Source organism: Copidosoma floridanum, unplaced genomic scaffold, assembly GCF_036245765.1.
Source record: "Copidosoma floridanum isolate Cflo_tuat_1 unplaced genomic scaffold, Cflo_Japanese_pri ptg000024l, whole genome shotgun sequence".
Classification (NCBI taxonomy): domain Eukaryota; kingdom Metazoa; phylum Arthropoda; class Insecta; order Hymenoptera; family Encyrtidae; genus Copidosoma; species Copidosoma floridanum.
The window spans coordinates 4,535,587-4,557,255 of NW_028321901.1; the positions used below are offsets into that span (position 1 = coordinate 4,535,587).

General features: G+C 29.8%; 1 protein-coding gene across 1 annotated transcript in view; it reads left to right on the plus strand.

Annotated features, from left to right (window-relative positions):
* Window positions 1-21,669, plus strand: part of omd (integrator complex subunit 5 omd) — a 332,161-nt gene that overhangs the window by 249,597 nt on the left and 60,895 nt on the right. Inside the window, exons 7-10 of the mRNA XM_089595063.1 lie at window positions 16,519-16,724; window positions 16,808-16,954; window positions 17,023-17,163; window positions 17,257-17,517. Of these exons, the coding sequence (XP_089451189.1) occupies window positions 16,519-16,724; window positions 16,808-16,954; window positions 17,023-17,163; window positions 17,257-17,517 (755 nt within the window). The remainder of the gene's footprint in view (window positions 1-16,518; window positions 16,725-16,807; window positions 16,955-17,022; window positions 17,164-17,256; window positions 17,518-21,669) is intronic.

Sequence of the window (21,669 nt, forward strand, 5' to 3'; positions counted from 1 at the left end):
AAAAAAAAAAGCCATCGAGATTGAAGAAATAAGACATCCAAGTGAAGACAAGAGAGCTGCAAAGAAGTGTCATCAAAGTTAAGTGTTCAAAAAAGTAACGTTCGATGATTGACACAAATGTATTGTACATTGTGTTGATTGTTATTTGCGATTATTCAGCAAAATAACAGATTATGTATCTATTATAGTGCAGGAATTTCTAGACTTTATTTTAGAAAATGGTAGTAGTGTGCATGAAGCACAAGTTGATTACTACACACCAAACATTGTAAAAAATGTTGTGAGTTATTTAAGTGGTAACGATGTCTAGAGTATGAACGAAAAAGTTGTAGCACATGACACTGTAAAACGAGAAACTTTAATAAAAGATCTCATGTGTGATATTATGTACAACATTGCGTGTTTTTTTATGTAAATGCCATTAATTATAGAAATAAATCAAATAAATTTATTAATCGTCTTGTCACCAAAGTATTAACTTACTATTTTTTTTTATAACAGTGAAAATTAAAATATAAAATAGAAGTAAAAAGGCCGAATACCCTTTCGGGATACTTGTTTATCTATAGTTAATACAATCAAACATGTACCCAAAGAGGGTTCAGGCAATCATAGCAGCAGATAAGTAAGAAAATGTAAGCAAGGGGACTGTACGGAGGCCTACCCGGAAAGTCTCTCCTATTCAGGTGTAGGAGAAGGGGATATCCCTCCTATAGTAAGTATATTAAGATAAAGTTTAAGTTAAAGTTATTAATTTTGAAACAAACAAAAAAATTTTTAGTACGTCATATTGGATCAGTCATTGTGAATTTTTGAAAAATAACCTTCTTACCATACTAGGTGACCCAAAAAATCCTCATACTGCAGTTCTTATCAATATTCAAACAAAAACAATTTTTAGCCTGCCGTATAGAATCAGCCGTTATGACTTTTTTCAAAATAACCTTTTAATTATACTCAGTGACCCAAAAAACCCTCATACTGCAGTTCTTATGAATATTTGAACAAAAAAGAATTTTTTCGTCCGCCATCTTCGATCAGCCATTTTGAATTTTTCAAAAATAACCTTTTTATCGTATACAGCGACCCAAAAAACTAACGTTTATTAAATTTCAAGATAATCGTTCTAGCGCTTAATGTTCTAGAGCTGTATCTGTTTTTTTACAAGATTATTTTTCATGTTTATGCCAAAATAATAATTGTTTATAACAATAAAATATTCTCAGTATAGGTTTCCCTCGATGCACAATCATCATATCAATAAAATAAAATAAAAATTGCGTGGATATCTGCTTTCTATCGCAAGATTTACGATTTTGAAAAAAAAAAGCAAAACCTCCCACTGTGCGGTGGCACAGTGGCTCCATTCGGAAACTCTCACCAGGTGGTGGGGATTTGTTGTGATGGGCTACCTACTCGCAATGAATACTCATATTTATCAAAGATTGGTTGAGGGAGATGTTGATACAATGAATATGATTCACTCAAAATTTGTTTACTCAATTTTCTTCCGGAAAGTAAATTTATATCTATGAGTAATCGAAATAGGGAGCTGTATGAATACCCACTACTACTTATCAAAACACATGAACAGTTCAGATCTTTAATCAGTTGAAAAAACATGATATGTTATTTCAGCTTTTGAAACAAATCGAAAGAACCAGAGAGCTGTTACTGCTAGTAATTTCGATCACTGCTTTCTAAGAAGTGCTAAACTTTGACTTAATTCGCAATATTACCTGTACAGTGATCTCGATTCCGGTGCCAGATACAATTAGTATGCTTTCTTTGAGTTTTTTATTTTAGTAAGGATCGTGTAACTATATTAAATTAACATCAATTTTTAACTGAGGTACCTTTTATTGTCATTGATTGCTATAAGCAAAACAAATCGCTATGAAATGCTTCAGTATACAGGTATGTACGTTGAACATTCGAATCTCATGGAAATTTTCCAAACAACACATCAGCCTGTTGTTTAATTCTACACGATCGCATTATGCAGTACAATGTGTTGGGATGTCAGAAAACTTAAGTAGAGTGTGGTAAGGGTATAGGGTATAATCTAAAGATCGATGTGTTGCATAAACCAACTTGTACTATTTTTAGCAGTCACGTAAAATATAAAAAACTTTTATTTAAAGATGATGATCATAAAAAGAAAGATCTTGGATAAAAAAATTAATAGATATAAAGTATTCAGAAAGTTAGAGTCCCATTCCTGAGCAAGGAAGTAAATTATTTAAATAAATGGATTACATAGTTAATATGCAAAGCTTTAAACAGTCTGTCCATGAATGGTGTTGAAAAATTTGACTATAGTTTGATCAACTAGAGACGCTGAGCTTATTCCGTTTATATTTGTGTAACCGTTTTGTTAAATAAATGTACCAGGAAATAGTGGATCAATAATTAACACTTAAATTAATATATTTAACAACAGAAATAAAGATTAATTAAGATTACAAGATCTCCTCTCTTAATATCGCGAGAGACTTTACGAAAGCGTGCGTGCGTGGCAACGGCCAAGTTCTGTCTTCCCTAACTGTATCACTATACAAAGTACATATACATATCACCTTGCACTTATAGTGCTTATGCCGCATAATAAATATTACGAGTTATATATTTAAAATAAATTTACTCATATTTTAACACGCCTCCTTAAATTTATATTACAATCTCAATTTTAGTATTGTAAACTACTTTACATTCAACATATATATTCCTTAATCTTCCGAGTTTATTTCTGCTTAAAGCTTTGGTAAAAATATTTGCTATAATTTCTTCTGAATCAACTTTTACAATATTGATTTCGAGTTTCGGATAACTTTTGTTTACATAGGGATAATGAGTTTTAACGTATTTCGACATCTATTTGTTCAATAATTAAATTATTTTGACAATATGAAAGTAACATTTTTAAAGTTTGCATTCTTGCAGCTGGTGAACAAATATCATTAATTAAATAATTTTGCTGGTATCCTCTTACTACTAACCTAAAATTTATAAGGAATTTACGATCATCTTTGTCGTAACTACAATTACAAATTTGTCGCATGTATAATAAAACTGTGATTGATTTCAATTATTTTGTAGTTAAAGCGCATTTCCAATACAATGTTTCATTCACAATACAAAAAATAAATTTTCTAAACAGTCGTGCGTCAACCAATCACAAAACGAACATCATAATTTCTTTTATCTGTTAGGATTAGAAACAATTTGTCATCTCGTAACAATAATCGCACTACTAAAAAACAAATAATTTATGTTTTCACGCAGATTCAGTTCACGTGCATATATAAGTATACGTCCACTGGTTAGAACTTGTCGCAAACGACCATTTTCACAGTTAGTCACAAAAAAGGTGGAACCAGTTAGTAACTCTCGGATTCTTCAGCCACACTTTCCTTTGTACCTACTCTATGGCTGTGTTTCCCTGCGTGCTTTACGCTGACCCCACAATTATTTATTATTCCATGCTTTTTTGTGTAATAAAGAAAATGGTTCTATAGAAAACGTATGTATGTAATTATTGTCAATTCTATTATTTTCAATATAAGTTGCATTTAAATAAATTTTATATTTCCCCTGTGTATGTAGACATAATGATATAACTGAGATCTAATGTGACTCAACGAGGTAGACAAGAAACGTTGATACACACATCATCGTATCAATGGACACATGTATAGATGGCGGCACTTTTATGTAAGCACTTCTAAAACTATCTATGTCCTTTTTGGATGGCAAATATACTCAAGATTAAAAACTGAAATTTACTTTTATTTTCTATTTCAAGAAATTTGCAACAAATAAGTAAGAATGAGAAAAATATCCTTCCTGGACGTGGATCGCACACGCAACCTCTTGTTCACGAGACAGTTGTTCTACCACTTGAGCTATCGAAAAGTCGTGCATTGTCTCACACTGTAGGTTTAGATAAATTCTTATTCAATTGTTATAAGTTGTTTTTACCTCAAGCTTAGTTTTAATTTGTAAGTTGAAAATGATGTGTCAATTGTTACAATAATGAGTCAATATTGCTTGTGTACCTCCTAGAGTCACATTAGATCTGTAGCTTATTAGCTAGCATTAGAATCATTTTCCAACTAATAATGATATAAAAGTAAATTTATATCATTGGCTTAGGTTATGTCTCTTATGGCTCAGAAGTTTGGTAACACAGGCTTCTGAGTTCGAGATATGATCTTCAAACACTTGGCTTGCACCTCTAAAAACCAATTGCTCATGTGCGTATTTCAAACTGTGGTCCATTTGTTTGGAAATCATGTAAAACAAGGTCCCCATTGCTGTGTAAGTGATTTATCATATTAAATCTAAGGAAATGTTTTAATATGCCAATACTGATAGCATGTACATGCAAAGTAACTTAGCCATACAGAGCCTGTTGTAAATATTTCTCAGAAATGGCTGTAAACAATGCATTGCCATTTTATAATCTCCAACCATTCAATGATACGCTCTACACGAAGAATTCTTTCATCTGCAAGTTGAATCATAAAAATGAACTGCCTTTATTATGCTTCAACGGTTTGTAATATTGTAAAACTAAGATCGTTTAAATTGATGTACGTATTACTATTATGTCACATAAATACACTTAAAAAATAATAATTATTTATGTAGCTCATCACTAATATTAAAAAAAAAGCTTAGTGCACCAAGTACTTCATGCTTACAATTAAATTAAAGTACAATTCGTACAAAGTGATTTATGATCTAACTTTGTGGTGTATAAATGCAATAAATATTAATCACACAGCCACACAAAAAAAATTTCTGGCCTGGGTGATTAACTTTGTATACTATAATTTTTATGGTCCCTGAATCCGAATCAAAGGTCGTTTTAACCCTAGCATATCAAAGTTTAGCCATAACCTCAAAAAACGTAGTAAATAAGGATTTTTTGCAATGTTAAATGTGTAATTAAATGACTTAAGTAGTTGACTCCAAAAACATATTAACCTATAACCTTATAACCCAGTACCCCTATAATGCCATAAAATCATAACCCAAAATTTTGTAATAATATAACTCTCACTACACTGTCACGCAAGACGTTCTGCCTCCGGGTAATGATGTTAGGTCTGGCTATGTTTACTGTATGTTTTTGGAGTAGCTTAGTCTGAATCCGTGGCGTATTTGTGAATAAATATTTGTGGATTTGTTTGCGCTGAATATTTGTGGCGTAGATTTCGTAAATCCAAAACAGAATATCGTTATTGTTCTTAAGTTACCTCTGCTCAACCGTGTATAACATTGGTAGCAGTTACACTGAAACTTCTGAAAGTCAGAAATCGTTTAGTTAACTAATTGTTTGTAATTAGGGCTTCTTTTATTGCCAAAGAAATTTCAAGCAACAACTTAGAGGCTTTGCCAGGCATTTTTTTGTCCTGATTTATCGTACTAGTAAAGATAGTATTTCGGAAAATCGTTCTTATCTGAGGACTATCAAAAACCCCTTTTTTAATTTTCGCCTCAGACAACTTTGGAAATGCAGCAACGAAATATTTTAAACAGGCTCCAGATTTATCGAACGCTTTAAGGAAGTTGGCTAGTTTAAGCAATTGACAGTCAGTTTTTAATTAAAATTCGTGCAGAGCTTCAAAAATGTATAAAAAAAATTTATGCCAAGTTTCAACAACCCTGGGTGTTTATGGAATGAGAAATTGATGAAACAAATTTTTTAAATTTTACATTTGTTCTTATGGGAGATTATCAAACGTGACTCTTATAATAAAAAACTTAAACACAATTAACAGCCAGATTTGGTCAAAACTGTAGTCATCAGTTAATTAATATCTGCCTAATAATTATGTAAAACAATCACGTTGATCAGGTGCATGTAAAAAAAAATTATCATTGAATAATCCGGAGTGTAAATACAACTCAATATTAAATTACGGGACATGCGCACGCAGTTCTAACACAACAAACGCACCGTCAGACCTCTCTCCCCCCCCCCTTCGAAAGTAGTCAACCACGTATTGCTTCTTTAGACCCAGCTTGATGTGAAGGGGAGGGATAAGAATTTGGCTTAGATCAAGGAGCGATTTGCGAATGACATTCCGGGAACCAGAGATGAATGATGTACTGGTTGGCTAATTTCTTTCACATAATGATTTTCACGATCACGACTGCCCATAATCACTACTTAGATGGAAATTTTGTGGATTCTGACTGTTGCCCAAGTATAATCATTATAATCTTAAGATCACCGCAAAGTTGACATCCATGAGTCTTGTAATAAATTTTCTGCAGTAGAATATCCATGTTCTGATATTTTTTCACCGCAACAATAGAATGTACAACTGGAGCATGAATGTTTGTATTGTGATGCAAGCAAATTGTCAATAAACATCTTTTAATCTTGTTTACATTTTCAACATGTTGAATAATATATGCTTTTATTAGACTATATTTTTGTAAATTAATCTGTGAGAGATGCGATGGGGATTCATGACAATGATGATAATTATGTTGATCATCAAGACAGTAATAATAGTGATGATGATCATCGTAATGATGATCATCGTATGATGATGTTAATAGTAAAGATAGTTATGATAGCAATGATAGTGATAATAGTAAAGATAGTTATGATAGCAATGATAATAATAATGATGATAAGGAGATCGATGACAAAAATCACAATGCTAATGATAATACTAACCATCATAATGGTCATAGTTTTAAAATCATCCCTTTTGAAATGATTTTTTACGTTTAAAAATACAGTTACCATTATTCTTATGGGATACAAGATATCGATTAAAATGTGTTTTTCTTTTTTATTATGTTAACAAATAACTTATACCTCAATATGAATATTTTTTGTTTTTTTTTTTCTTATTTTTTATGATTCTCTAAAATTTATTTCATTGAAAATATTTGACCTTGTATTTTTCAGTGATTTTTTAACGAACATTAATCTTCATAAATCATAAAACAGTTTAGAATTGAGAAGTGATCAGGTCTTGAAGGAATATTAAGTTTCGTTTTCTAATAAACAGTATACTATAATGAATAAAACATTGTCTTTAAAAATCGAATTTAACTGTATGTTTTTTGCGTATCCTAGATATACGTAGATAATGAATTATTTATTTACTTTTGCTCCATGATAAATAAATGTTTAATTCTACTTCACTATTTTTTTGGTCGATTACTCACATAAAGGTTCTAATGTAGCTGGTGTGAACATGAATCACGTTTGACAAATAATGATTGGTAGGATTAAATACCAAAAATTGAAAATTTAATAATTAATCTATTATTCAAACAAATTTCAACCATAATCTTAAGATTAAACTAGAAGTATAAGTTAGTTATTGAAGTACTAAAAAAATTAGTTTTGACAAAAAAAATCGAATAACCCCCTGATTAGCTTGATGATACAAGTATGTATTTATGTATAATTTTTATTCTAAAAGCTTTATTCTTTTAATTAAATGATATCATTTAAAAAACATTTTCAGTTCTCAATTTACAAAAAATTTATTTTTGGAGATGGAAAAGATGAATCAGGAAAAGATTACTCAAATTTGTGAAAAGTAGAAGGGAAGCCGTGGGGAGTGAGGAGGAGCTGAGGAAAGTGTGGGTATATTTCTCAAATATTATTAAATCAAAAATCACGTGGAAATAAGAACATAACTATGTAAACTTAGTAGTAGCTGAGGAAGAATGGTGGGAGATAAGACTCACTTTTGTTCATACAGCTGTATAATACAAAAAGTTACTTATACTATGAAAGCTTCGTCATCTTGCGCGCTCGGCGCGCCAATCATCGGATGAGATTAGACGCAGATCAATAAAGTTATTATGTGAATGTATCGATAAATTCAATTGATAGAACGTACGTTGATCAATTCTGTTTCACACCTAAGCCTTTTTTTTAATCACATGACCCTCATCGTTTTTTTTCTTTGTTTCCACTTTAACAAATAAACTCTCGGTTTAGTTAAAAATGTTAACATAGGTGAATCAATATTACATTAACACTGAATTTAAGTGCTCACCCAACGTTTGTTTAACGATAAAATTTTATATGCTTAAGAGCACTATATTTTATCTTCTTCCGTACTTATTTCCCGAAGTATTAAAATTTACTCACTACTTATGCCTAATTTTTACGACACTGCATCGTAAATTTTGGATTCTATTATTTCTGTTGATTGAATGCTAATTGTTATTATAAATGAATTCATTGTTATTATAAATGTTGGTTAAACAAGAATATTAAATGATCTCATTTTCAGACTCAACTTATACTTCATTTGAAATAGTTCAAATGATAATTTGTTTTATTATGAATGTTATTAGTATTCCCGTGTATAAACATTAAGAATTACTTCAATTGGTTTTTAAATAAATGGCACATAAAAAATTATTTTTTCTCGTACGACTTGTCAGGGAGATAATGATTGGCACCACAAATCCCTTTAATACGTGTGGACCTAAATCTGGAGCCCAAAGATATTAAAAAACAAATTTTGTTTTTTTTACTAGATCAGAGTGCGGCTAATATGCAATATTAACCATATGGAATTTGAACGTATCATGCTTACTCATCATAAAAAGCCTATATCACAAAAATAGCTTGCATCCTTCCGAATCATGAGGTTTCTCGAAGTCTGTAGTATTTGCGGTTGATATTTTTCATTTACCGTCCCTTTTATCTATTTCTTTTCTCATTAACATAAATGTTTGAATATGTCCATAGTACTTGTGCTTTATTGTCACTATAGAATTATCAGTGATAGATCGTAAATTTCTATTAATTAAAAGTAGATTCATGGTTCTTATTTATGTTAATTTATCGAGAGCCTTAAGTAGTGTATTTCTGACACTAAACTTATAGGTAATATTAAGGTTTTACAGGATATCTATGTCCATAAAAATTATATATATATATATATATATGTATACTAGTGGGGCCTCGCCTCTCTGCACGCTCCGTGCGCTAACCCCCTACTGTTCTAACTTGAAAGAAGAGTCTTTAAATTTCATTTGAAAAGTTTTTGATCTACATCGTTAAGCATTAGTTAGATATTTATCAGTGAATTTCTACACCACTCAGAAGGTACTATTGTGGTACGTTAAAAGCTTTTTTTAGAACTCTCCGATATGTTTGGAGAAAAAAAGTATACATTATTTGTTTAGTGATTAAATTCTAAACAACAAAAAGTTTTAATCACTTTAATCACATATAAATTATTTAAATTTTATACAACATATACTTTATATTATTTTTGTTAATATTATGCATTTTATATTTTATCAATTAATTTAAGTGGTTAGAAAAAATTTTTCATTTTCAGATTCAATGACACATATCAAAATGATTTCTTCAGTGTTCTACACTGTAAATTGGAAGAATCGTTTGTTCTTTGTACGATTAAAATTTAATTTAAAATCAAACTAAATATTTTAAAAATTTTTTTACATGAACAATATAAAAGTTAGCGTAAAAAGGGACAGAAATTGTTTATTCCGAACTTTTTCTTATTTTTTGTATAGTAATAAAAATTTTCGTATAAGAGCTCGTTCTTTAGTAATTAATAATATTGTAAATTAATAAAAAAATTATTATAAATTTATAGTAGGAAACGATTACTATCAAAATGTAAAAAGTAGTGATAAATATATTAACATAATGTCAAAAAATGGGACTTATGGTACAAGTATTAATATTAAAAGCTTCTCAGATTTATTTCATGTTCACGTTATAGTTTATTTCTCGAACAAGGATATTCAAACAAATGGAAATTCAAATTGTAATCTTCAACCAAAAATTAATCTTAAAGCAAAAATATAATAAAAAATACTGCAATTGGTCGATCAAACATTGTATCTCCAAAAGATCATAAAAGATTTTTTTTTTAACTTGTACTAAATAAAGTTACTGGTTCGATATCGTTCAAAAAAATTAGAACGTATAAAGGAATAATTTATAAAACTTTCAAAGATACTGCAATTGCAATGGGTTTAATAGACAATGATGAAAAATTCGATGATATTTTTGAAGAAGCAATTGCTGTTATGTTTCCATATTAATTGAGACAATTTTTTTAATGGTTTTTAATTTCAGAAAACGTTTAGGGTGAGAAAATATGGAATAAATACAAAGACTTTTTTACGAAGGATTCGCCTAATAACAAAGATAATTTAGCTCTTTTACGTATTAACCGAATTTTTTATTTAGAAGAGAAATCATGTAGATTCTTTAATTTACTAAGACCAAAAAAAATGGAGAGTGAAAAGAAGATATAGATGATGAAATACGTTTCAGTAAAGAAACGTTTAACTCGATGTATAAAAGTTTGAATAATGACCAGAAAAGTATATTTCATATTATTTGCGAACAAAAAAATAATATTTTCTTTATAGATGGTCCTGGAGGATCAGAAAAAACTTTTTTATATGAAACGTTAATTTATTTTTTTACTTCTGAAAATAAAAAAATTATGTCAATGGCGTGGACTGGCATAGCATCAATTTCGTTTCCTAAGGGGATGACCAGTCATAGAACTTTTGGACTTTCTTTAAATCTTAATAACATACAGAGTGCATGCTTAGAATTCGAGTCAGATAAAAATAACTAAGAGAAGTTGATTTAATTATTTGGGATGAAGCTTTAATGATTCCAAAAAAAACATTGGAAATAGTAGACGGAACGTTAAGAGATTTATGTAATACTGAAAAATATTTTGGAAATAAATTAATTATGTTAGGAGGTGATTTTCGTCAGATTCTTCCAGTGATGAAAAACGGTAATAGAAAAATTATACGTAAACAAACTATTAAATCTTTATTTTTATGGAACTCATTCTAAATTTTAAAATTAGAAATCAACATTCGTTCTAAAGATAAAGGATTTTTAAAATTATTATTGAAAATTGTGGAAGGGGAAATAAAAGCTTTAAACATTCCTAAAAATTCGATCTCAAATGATGAATGTTCTCAAATATTTTCTAATATCTGCAATTGTTTGATGAATAGTGTTATACATACATCGCATAACGAGAACACCTTGTATTTAAATAATAAAATTTTTAAAAAATTAACTGGAGAAATTACAATTTACTATAGTATAGATAACACAACTTATAAAGGGGTTAATAAATCAGACGAAAATATTTATTTAAATTTTCCGGTGGAAATATTAAACAATATTAGTGAAGGATTACCACCTCATAAACTAAATCTAAAAATTGGTACAATAGTGATGTTACTGAAAAATTTAAGGACATCAGATGGACTCTGTAATGGAACACGTTTACGAATCACAAAATTATTACAGTATAATATAAAAGGAGAAATAATAACCGGAGAAAAAATTAGAAATAGAGTCTTCATTCCAAGAATAACTTCAGACACAGGAAACTCCTTAACATTACCGTTTATTTTGTATCCTAAACAATTTTTAATCGTTGTGGCATTTGCTATGACAATAAACAAATCCTAAGGTGAAAGTTTCGATAATGTAGGTTTTTATTTAAAAAACTTTTATTTTTTCATGGTCCATTATATGTGGCTTTATCAAGATGCAAAAATAAAAATAATTTGTTTATTCAAGTAGAAAGGCAAAAAAATACAGAAATAGTAAATAACGTTTGGAATGAGATTTTTACATAATTTATTGACTTTACTTGATGATTTTTATAGATCAATCGGCAATGTTTAAGGCAATGAATTGAAAGTCACTTATTAATATTTCATCATTTAACAAGTATACATGACATAATGTATAAAAAATGGTGTGGGGGGCCTGTGGGGGGCTGTGGTGTGTCTGTCAAGGGACAAAAAAAATTGTGTGGGGGGGGGCTGTAGGGGGACTAAGAAAAAAGTTAAAAAATGTCAAATTATTGATGAAAACGGTCGAATTACAGCTTCTTTGTGGGGGTCCATGTGAGGGGTGTGTGGGGGGCTGTGTTGGGGATATGTGAAATGCCCGACACATATGGCTATATAATGTATATATCTATGTACATATAAAGTTACTGAGGCTTAAGCAAAACTGTTGCTTTGTTTGTAAACGATCCTCGTTACTTTTATACAAACATACTAAAATGTTAAGTCTCGGGGTGATGAAAAAAATTTTTTTTTGTTCCGTTACTGCTGAAAAATAATATTTTATATGCTAAGCTAACTTATTACCAAGAAACAATATAAATAAAATACTAGAGATTCCTACAAACAATGGAGTCTCTTATACTTAATTTTCTTAATACTCAGTTTTGTTTAATGTTTTATAAGAAACTATGTTGGTGGTGGGGAGGAGTATGGAAAAAGTGGACAGCGAGAAAGTATAGAGATGTCGGACTGTTAATCTGGGAAACAGTGGGGGTGTTAGGGGCAAATCAAATTTGTTTACAGGGAAAAACGACATACTTTCCCATTATTTTGTGGGGTGGGTTAAGAGAATAGTGGGGGTATTAATGAAATCTGTGTAGAGTGGAAAGAGGATTAAATGTCGTGCGAGGAACAATGTAGGTTACCAAACTGCATAATAATAACAAATAAGCACAAAAACTAGCATACTTTTATTTTATTTCAAATAACACATTAAATTATGTGAGGGCGTAAATGCTTTTACTTCCGATCCACACAAACTACCCATATAATATAGGAGAATACAAATATTACTATATTATATAGTGATTTTATAAGGGCATTCCACACAACCCCCCTCTTTCTCTTTTCTGCCACCCCTCCGCCCCTTTCTAAATATGCTAAAATTCTAACAGTTTTTACGTTATTTTTAATGGATTGAATTATTGGTTAGCTCTCCTCCAACCCCCCTTCAACCTCCTTAGCCCCCAACTCAATTTTGATCAGCCCCGCCCCTCAGCCCCTACATCACCAGCTCAGCTTCCCTCCAAACAACGTAAAATTTTATCAGTTTTTACCTTATTTTAATTAAGTTTGATATTTTTTTAGCGCCTCTCCACTGTCTCTCCACCATTCCTTTAAACCTTATAACCCATTAACAGTACAACAGAATATAATTTTGTGTAGCCCATTTTCCTCCCCCCTCTACCTCCCTCCCAATTTGATAACCCCATAACAGTGCATCCCAACACAATTTCAAGATGACCCTACTGCTACCCCTCAGCTTCATCTTTAAGATACATTTATATCGGTTTCCATGTCATTTTTAGTCATATTACTTTTTGCATCTTCTCCTTATGCACCCCTTACAGTTTTAAGAGAGCTCCTAAGTCCTCTTATAATTTCTAAACACATCGTCTTAGGAACGCCCCAATAATTGTTCTAGCCCTCTTCAGCTACTTTTTACGACTCTCTTAATAATTTTTTTATCTGTATGTATTTGTTAGCACATTTCCATACCACCTGTGATGTAGTGCTATGGTGCGCTAGTTTTTTTTTTTTTCTCAAAAAGTTTATTAATTGAATTATTAAATATGATTTGATCATGTAGCATATGTTTAATAACTAATTTTGTAAGATTTTTAGTATTTCAAATAGTCATAGCTGATATTGTATTACATTATATCTTTAGGAGTAATTATTGTATTATTAGAATATTATATTATAAGTAAATGTGCATGAGGTAGTCCACGTTCTTGGAACTCTGTTGTGTGAACATAAGCTAATATATGACCATAAATATTGTTACGCGTTATATCGTCTAAAATTGATTGTAATTATGTGTGAAATAGTCGAACAGTTGTGTTTTGTACATAGCTAGGCACTGTTTTTATTGGAAAGTTAGCTAGAACCGTTTTGAATTCTTTTCATTTAGAATCGCACGTTACAGTTATAAGTATATCTGGTCTACCGCATTTCTTTATTATAGCCATAGTATCTTAGAAATGTTGTTGTTGCATATAACGTGGTCCTCTAACGTACGTCGTAGGCAATATATAATAGTCTCCAATTTTCTCATTATTCTCAAAGTTTTCGAATACATTTAAGGTGCTATTTTTTTTCTGCATCTAATAATTCTTCATAAAATTTAATTCCTTAGTTATTTGAATAATCCCTACATAGTTTAGTGCATGACTTTTAATCATAAGGTATATATATGTAAAAAACTGTTCAGTTGATCTTCCAATGTATAATAAAGGACTAAAATTGTCTGTATTTTGTCTGTAAGATAATCTAGATGAATAATATTGTAACACAGTAAGACTATTATTTTTATAACTACTTTGACTATTATTATCATTATGGTTATTTTTATCATTATTATTATTATTTTTTTTATATTATTATTATTATTATTATAACTGCTATCAAAACAATATTCAGAGTAATTAGTACTGTATCCGAAAAGAAAATACCATTGGATCAACAAAATGGGAGAGTTTATTCAGAAACGTTTTTTTCGGATGGTTAATTGTTGAATCCTTTGGATAGCCACACAGATTAAGATTTTTTGGTTATTCTGAGTCTGAAACAATGATTGATCCACTTCCGGCACTTAATGATTTATTGTAGTTATGAATTTTTTTCTCTTTTTCTTACAGAAACCATTTTGTAACGAGGAATTTTTTTACATAAGCAATTTGATTCAAATATCTATAGAATTTAGCTATAAAATTTTTTTTCGTTCATAATAAAAGTCACAATTTTTATGTGATTTTTAGTCACGTTATTGTTTTTACTTGAACTTAATCCTTGTTCAATCGCTAGTTGATCGGTATACGTATATAATTAACCATCTTAAGTTATTTTGCCCTCATTTAATTTAAGAGTATAAGATACAAAGTGACAAAGCTGTCCTTGAATTTTTATGTTATAAAATAAACTTGTTTTTTATTAATCTCATTACTTATAAAATATTTAAAACAAAAAACTTTGTTGTAACATTGGATTAGGATTCTAATAGTGTTATCGTAAAAAAGAAGGTTCTTCATTGTTTTGTCATATGCACTCAGAGAATTTGAACAAATCTTGCAATTGTGACAACAACGATATTCCTTTTTTTTCCAGAAAATTGCTGAACAACACTTTCATTTGAAACTCATTTTACTATAGCAAAAAATTTCTGTTTAGGATTGATTATTATTTGTTGCACTGATACGATTACAATTCTTATTACGATTATTTTTTATTATATTTCCAGCTTTTTTTATATCAAATGTATGATTTCTTAAATTTTTTATTGTATTTATATTTCAAAAAGTTATCAAAGTTAATATACCAGCATCTATGTCACCTGAAAATAATTAATTTTACATGACTAGAATAGTTACCAAAAAATATAATGTTACTTAAATCTTCTAATGTAATTTTAATGTACACGTTAATCATTTTTACAAAACATTGAATTTTAGTTGCAGTGGCAAAAATTCTACTTAGTGACATAAGATTAAAATAATTGTTTCTGAATATTACATTTTCAAAGTAATCATTTCTTAAAATGTAGTTTTTTAAATATTGCCACTCATTGACAATATGTTTCACTATTGTTATTCTCACTTTTATATGTGGTTATATATGTGATTATAATCGTTAAAAAATATTGAATAATTTTTTAACAATTTATTTTTGCCACTTACAATTAATTTTTTATCAAAATAACTTTTAAATTTGTTAATTTTATCGTTATTGTCGCTTAGAGTAACACTGTTTTTTTTATTTTGATTCGTTGATTAGCTTATAATTCTATTTAAAGTATTGTTAGTTTTAGAATTTTTATACTCTAATATGTCATGATGACCTGAATCAAGGTTTCTTGTGAAAAGTAGAGTCCATTTTTCATTACTTTCAAAATTTCCTAATGTTTGAATTTTTTTTCATCATTTAAAAATACTTTTACGTGAACTTCGTAATTTTCAGCAAAACTTTTCATTTTAACATTTTGTATTTTTTCAACTCCAAAAGGCTAAGTGAAATGAAGCATGCTTTCCAGAGCACATTGACCTGTATGTCTCTACCATGACTTGTAGAAAAAAATATCTAAATATATATCAAATATGCAGTGAAATTATCAAACATGCCTTAGTACTTGGGTATTTTAGAAGAAATAAGTATTTTCTGTACTCCTATTATAGCCCTGGTCTGATTAGCTTCGAAAATTTTCTGATGGAAAGTTATCAGAGTGGTAGGATATGTAAAAGTCGTTTTTGCCCAATACTGATATATGGTAGTTTAGCTGTGACACCTGCGGGACAGAGTGTGTTATACTTTTCTTTTAGTACACGTGCACATGAATGTATAATTCGAATTAAGAGATGTATGTTTAAATTGTAGTGCGATGTAAAAGCATTTAATAAAAACAGAAATTTTTTCGAAAGACTTGCGACCCGAGTTAAACTGCGCTTTTCTATTTTTTGATATTTTTACGTGTTTGAAAAAATTTTTTTACTATTGGTGTGTATTGTTAAAAAAGGGACGGAAAATAGTATAGACTGAATCATATTAAAATTTGTGAAAGTTAATTTATAAATGAGTCAAAAATATAATTCACTATTAATATCAAATACATTACTACTATTATATTTCTGACTATGGTTATAGATGTTGCCAAGAAGGAGCGAGGTGTCAGAATGATTAGTTGTTTTTTACGAGGACTAATAAAATATTTTCAATTTGCCAGAGTTCTAGCGCTTCGTGAAATTTTAGAAGTTGCTATATTCTCTGAACACGCTAAATTTTTTGGTACACAAGAAAGGAACAGATTTATTTTCACAGAAGAATCGCTTTCACAACAAAATCATAAGCAAGTAATAATTGTTTCATCTAGATACAAATACATGAAATTCTTGAATTTAGGTATTATTTTTCATTTATACTTTTTTTCAACTAGGGCAGTGGAACGATTCTTGCCCAAAGACATTCATGTGTTTTTCATGCCGGAATAATTGGACATGGACCTCGAAAATCAGATGCTCATAATGTCATAAATAGGGAATACATTGTATTAAATAGTATGCTTTTGGTTGATTTGATCAAGGTATGTTATATTTTATCATTAACAGTTAGCTGTAAGTACAATAAAATTATATAATTTTCCTTTAATAGGCCTGTTCCAACTACTCTTATTTTAAACAATATCCAGTTGACATTGATTCTGTAAATCTGTTGAGTCTACTTTTAGTAGAATTGATATCCTCTGATGTTATGTATAATGGATTACCATGGCCTGATGAAGAATTCAGTAAAGTAAGCAAACTATCTTTGACTTGAATTAAAAGAGTAAAATTTTTACGGAATATGTTAAAATATAAAATAATTATTTTCTCTGATATATCTAAGGTTACCGTAGAAAGAGACTTGCAAATTAGACGGTCGTTTAAGGATGCACCTGTTTTATGGACATTACTTCAATTGACAGCGTGGTATAGACCAGCTTTAGCCTACTGCTCTGTTCTGTTGAGAGCTATTATTGCTACTATTTTAGCTAACTGTAGCACATGTAAAGGGACGATAATAACTAGTGTTATGGCTCTTGGGCAACTACTTCCACCACCACTTCCAACAATCGTTGATGTTCTTCCTGTTTTAAAGCCATATCAAGTACGTATATGATGTCTTTAATATAAATTAATTCACACTAGTTTGATATTCAATTATTGCTTACTGTGCACCTTCGAAACAAAATAACATGTAGTTGGTATGTACAATTGCATTTCAATTCGGCTTTTTACGTTATCTGCAAATGTTATTACTTATTTTAAAAAATCCTAAATTTATAAAAACATACATGTGCGTGCAACTCAGCTCTAGCATTCATCGTATATCTGTTATAATTTCCAGTCCATGATTTGGACTAAACGAAACGTACAATCAAATTTGAGAATTATCAAGTGTACGACCAATTTAAAGAACGAATGTGATACCACAATTATTTATAAAACTGTATCACTTTATGAACAATAAGGTAATTTGAAGATAAAAAAAGGATGATATTGAAAATAAAATAGCTGATGCAACAAAGTAAATGCTTTATAATTTATCACATTTTTTACATAAAATAGAAATTAATTAACATGTAAGTATTGCCAGAACCATACGAATTCATGTGATTTAAAAATGTCATATATTTTCAAATGATCCAGCTTTTCGTCTGTTTTTTTTTAATTTTTTTTTTACTCACTTACATCAACATTTTAAACATACGTACGTGACTGATTTTATAGAACACAATAAAACGTATCACAGGATATTTTTTTCATTTAGTTTTTTTTTTGTCTCGAACTTTCTACGTAACTTTTGAAACAACAGTGGCTCGTTGGATGAATAATTTTTGTACAATTCATTAAAGACTTTTCTAACTAATTTTCTCCATTAAAAAAATGGTTAAAAATGTATAAAATATTTTTATAAGTATTAATATCAATTTTTCAATCACTACTAGTACCATTGTCATCACTGGCTACTGAAATCAACCTTCTGTTGTGATTTATTCAGCTGTAGAACGACTAATTAGGTCAGTTTCAACAAGTTTTTTGTGACACACGTACTGATAATGGTACTGCGACGGTAGCGTGAACGTGATGAATCCTGTTCCTAGCTAATTATTTTTGGACCAAGCTTGAAAATAACATATTTATTACTATTACTTAAGGTGGCTCCTCACCCTTAAGTATACAGCACGTTTTTGGAATATTTTATTAAAATTTTTATTGAAAGTTATAACAAGTGTCAGTTAGTCTGACATTATTATAGCTAGTGCTAAATATCATGCGATTTTTTTCATAAAATTTTGTTGATAAATTTCTTAGATACCGAAACTTGGAAAAAATTCAACAAATTACTGTAATCTTTTTCAATGTACATCTAATATTTAATTTTTTGCGCTCATTCTCTTCCTTGAACAAATTTATCGGGAGTCACCACGGACGAAATTGTAATAATTTGGATAGGTTTCCCACAAAGTTCAGTTGTTTAAATGAGAATACGAAGAATAAGTAAACAAATTAAATTTATGGGAAACCTATCTAAGTTATTGCAATTTTGTCAGTGATAACTCCCAATGATTTTGTTCAAGGAAGAAAATGAGCCCAAAAAATTAAATATTAGACGTAAATTGAAAAAAGATTACAGTAATTTGTTGAATTTTTTCCAAGTTTTGATATCTCAGACATTTATCAACAAAATTTTATGAAAAAAATCGCATGATGTTTAGCACTAGCTATAATATTGTCAGGCTAAATGACAAATTGGAAAAAAAAAAAAATATTTTGTAAGTATGCGTGAACAATTTAGTTTCTGTTGTCATCATGTTAATTAATTGTTATTCTGACCACCGCAAACAAAATTAATGAAATTAAGTGCACTTGTAAACATTAGGATTATGGAGGTAAGAAGTAGTAAAATTTTAATTTTTGAAAGTAGTAAATTAAAAAATTTCAATAGCTGTTGAGAATGAAACATACATGAATCAAAATTTTTTCTGACCAAATATATAAATTTTATCCCTTGTAAAATGTTCTCAGCTTTGTTTACCTTAGAGTTATGCAAATTGTTATAGCTCAGTTGTTTATAAAAACAAACCCAGAAAAATTTGAACGAGAACCCAAAAAAAACGATCCTTACATTTACAAGGTCGATCTTTAGACCTTGTATGTCTTACAAAAAATATTTAGCATCGGGACTAAAAAATGTAAACCTAAATATCCTTGTATAAAATTCATGTTTTCATGAACTTTTTCTGGCGAGTAAAATTAAATTTCTTGAGCCTTTTTTTAAAGATGACATATACTTGACGGTTTTGTCCTTTATCTTTTACCACACAACATGCATTAAGGAGGCTCCCTTGTGTAGGGGTGCCAACTCAAATTGAGATAGATAAAAAACTGAAGTAGTTGGTAGGGATTCCAACATAAATATAACTGTTGTATTTATTTTGAAATGTGACAATTTGTGAAATTTAATATATCTGACCTTATTAACTCAAGTGTAATATTTAATTTTCATAGGCATTAAATATCTCTCAAATTTTTTTACAGTATATCAATGTAATGGTGTTAATAAATTTGAAAATGTAAGCCGTCATTTAACTTGAATAACATTTGAGTTTGAATTGCGCCTGCTCTGGCCAAGCAATATGGCGGCTTTACTGACTTTCTCGTAGCAGAAAAAATAAGCTGACTCATGCTTTTTTGCAATTATTTTAATTTCTAGTCCGTTTACCCATATTTTTTCCGATGGAATTTGAAATATGAAGTTAAAATCTACAATACGTGTATACTCGTAATACCTGACACTTTCGATTAAGGTTACAAATCGTTATTTTTAGTATGTCTGCTATAACCGCTCTTGTTAAAAGAGCGAACTTCAAGCTTAAATTTCTCCAGATTTTGTTCGATAAAAAGTATGAATAAGGGCACAGTCAGATTCGGCGTAATGTAAACTATTTAATGACATACATCTCATTTGGTGACACTAGGGCAAGGAAGCCTCCTTAACTACTCATAAAAAAAGTCTCAGATGGAGCTAAATTGGACGGTAATTAATAATTAATGTTTTTCAAGACGCTGAGTTGAATGCTTTATAGAAGTAGAAGTAGGACTAAGGCTGTGACATAAATCACATGAACACCTTTCTCTTAACAAAACTGTATTGCCACACTAAACTACACTAGGCCAATGAAGTTAGTAAATCTGCAGGATTAGATTTCTTACAGTATTTCACATGGTTTATTCAATATATTCGGTGGTACGGAACACATCTTTAAAAAACCACTCACTTAAAATGTGGGCATCATTTTTTCATTAACTATTTAATGGTAAAAATGTGAAAAATCGTATTTTCAATTATCTCTTTAAGCCAATCAACAAATGCCACATTTTGTGATATGCCATTTGTAGGTATTTTTACGTCCAAACTCCAAAGTGAAGGGCGGAACTCGTAGATTCGTTCTACAAACAAATAAATTTTTATTTGTCAGGAACCAGCCGTTGGCCCAAAGGCCTTATTTGCTCTTACTTACAGTACGTTTTTCTTTTAAATCGTTGACTTAGCGTTGTGGTGTTAGATTTCAACGAATGGTATGTGTAGAGAGGTATTGGTATATCGTACGCTAAGCTGGCGTTGACCTACTGTTTGAATTTATCTGATGTAATATGGTCGTAGCGTATTTTATTCGTCTCTTTATCTTACGTCCTTGTAAGGTCTTTATCATCCGTTTTGTATTTAATTTTTCCTTGGTATATAATTTGTTTATCAAGGTAAAATTCATATTTCTATCAATTAAAATTTTGATTCTTAGAATACTTTATATAATTTAGTAATTAAAGTATTTTAATTAAGAAAAGAAATATAACAACCAAGTTATGTCTTATTTGATGATTTACTAATTCAGTGATGCCGAAAATAATTAATTTAACACATAATATAAATTATGAAGGTTCATATTCGCGTTTACAATATTTTAACAAGTTTTTATTTTTCTTAACTTAACTTACTTCTATGATCGTTGGTTAACCGCTGCTTGCGCGCACGCAGTCGCAAAGTTGACCGCAACGATGATCTTAATCCTACACGAGAGTACTCGTGGTGATGGAAATAATTAGGCTGCTGCTTTTAACGTCGGAACCCAAGTCGACGGTCCTTTCTTTCTTGTTTCTCGTTGATTCAGTTTTTAGGCGAGTTTACAGTGGCCTGGTTTGCTCGAGCTTTTCTCACACAGCTTAGTCACCGAACTAAGTCTTACATTTGCTTGAA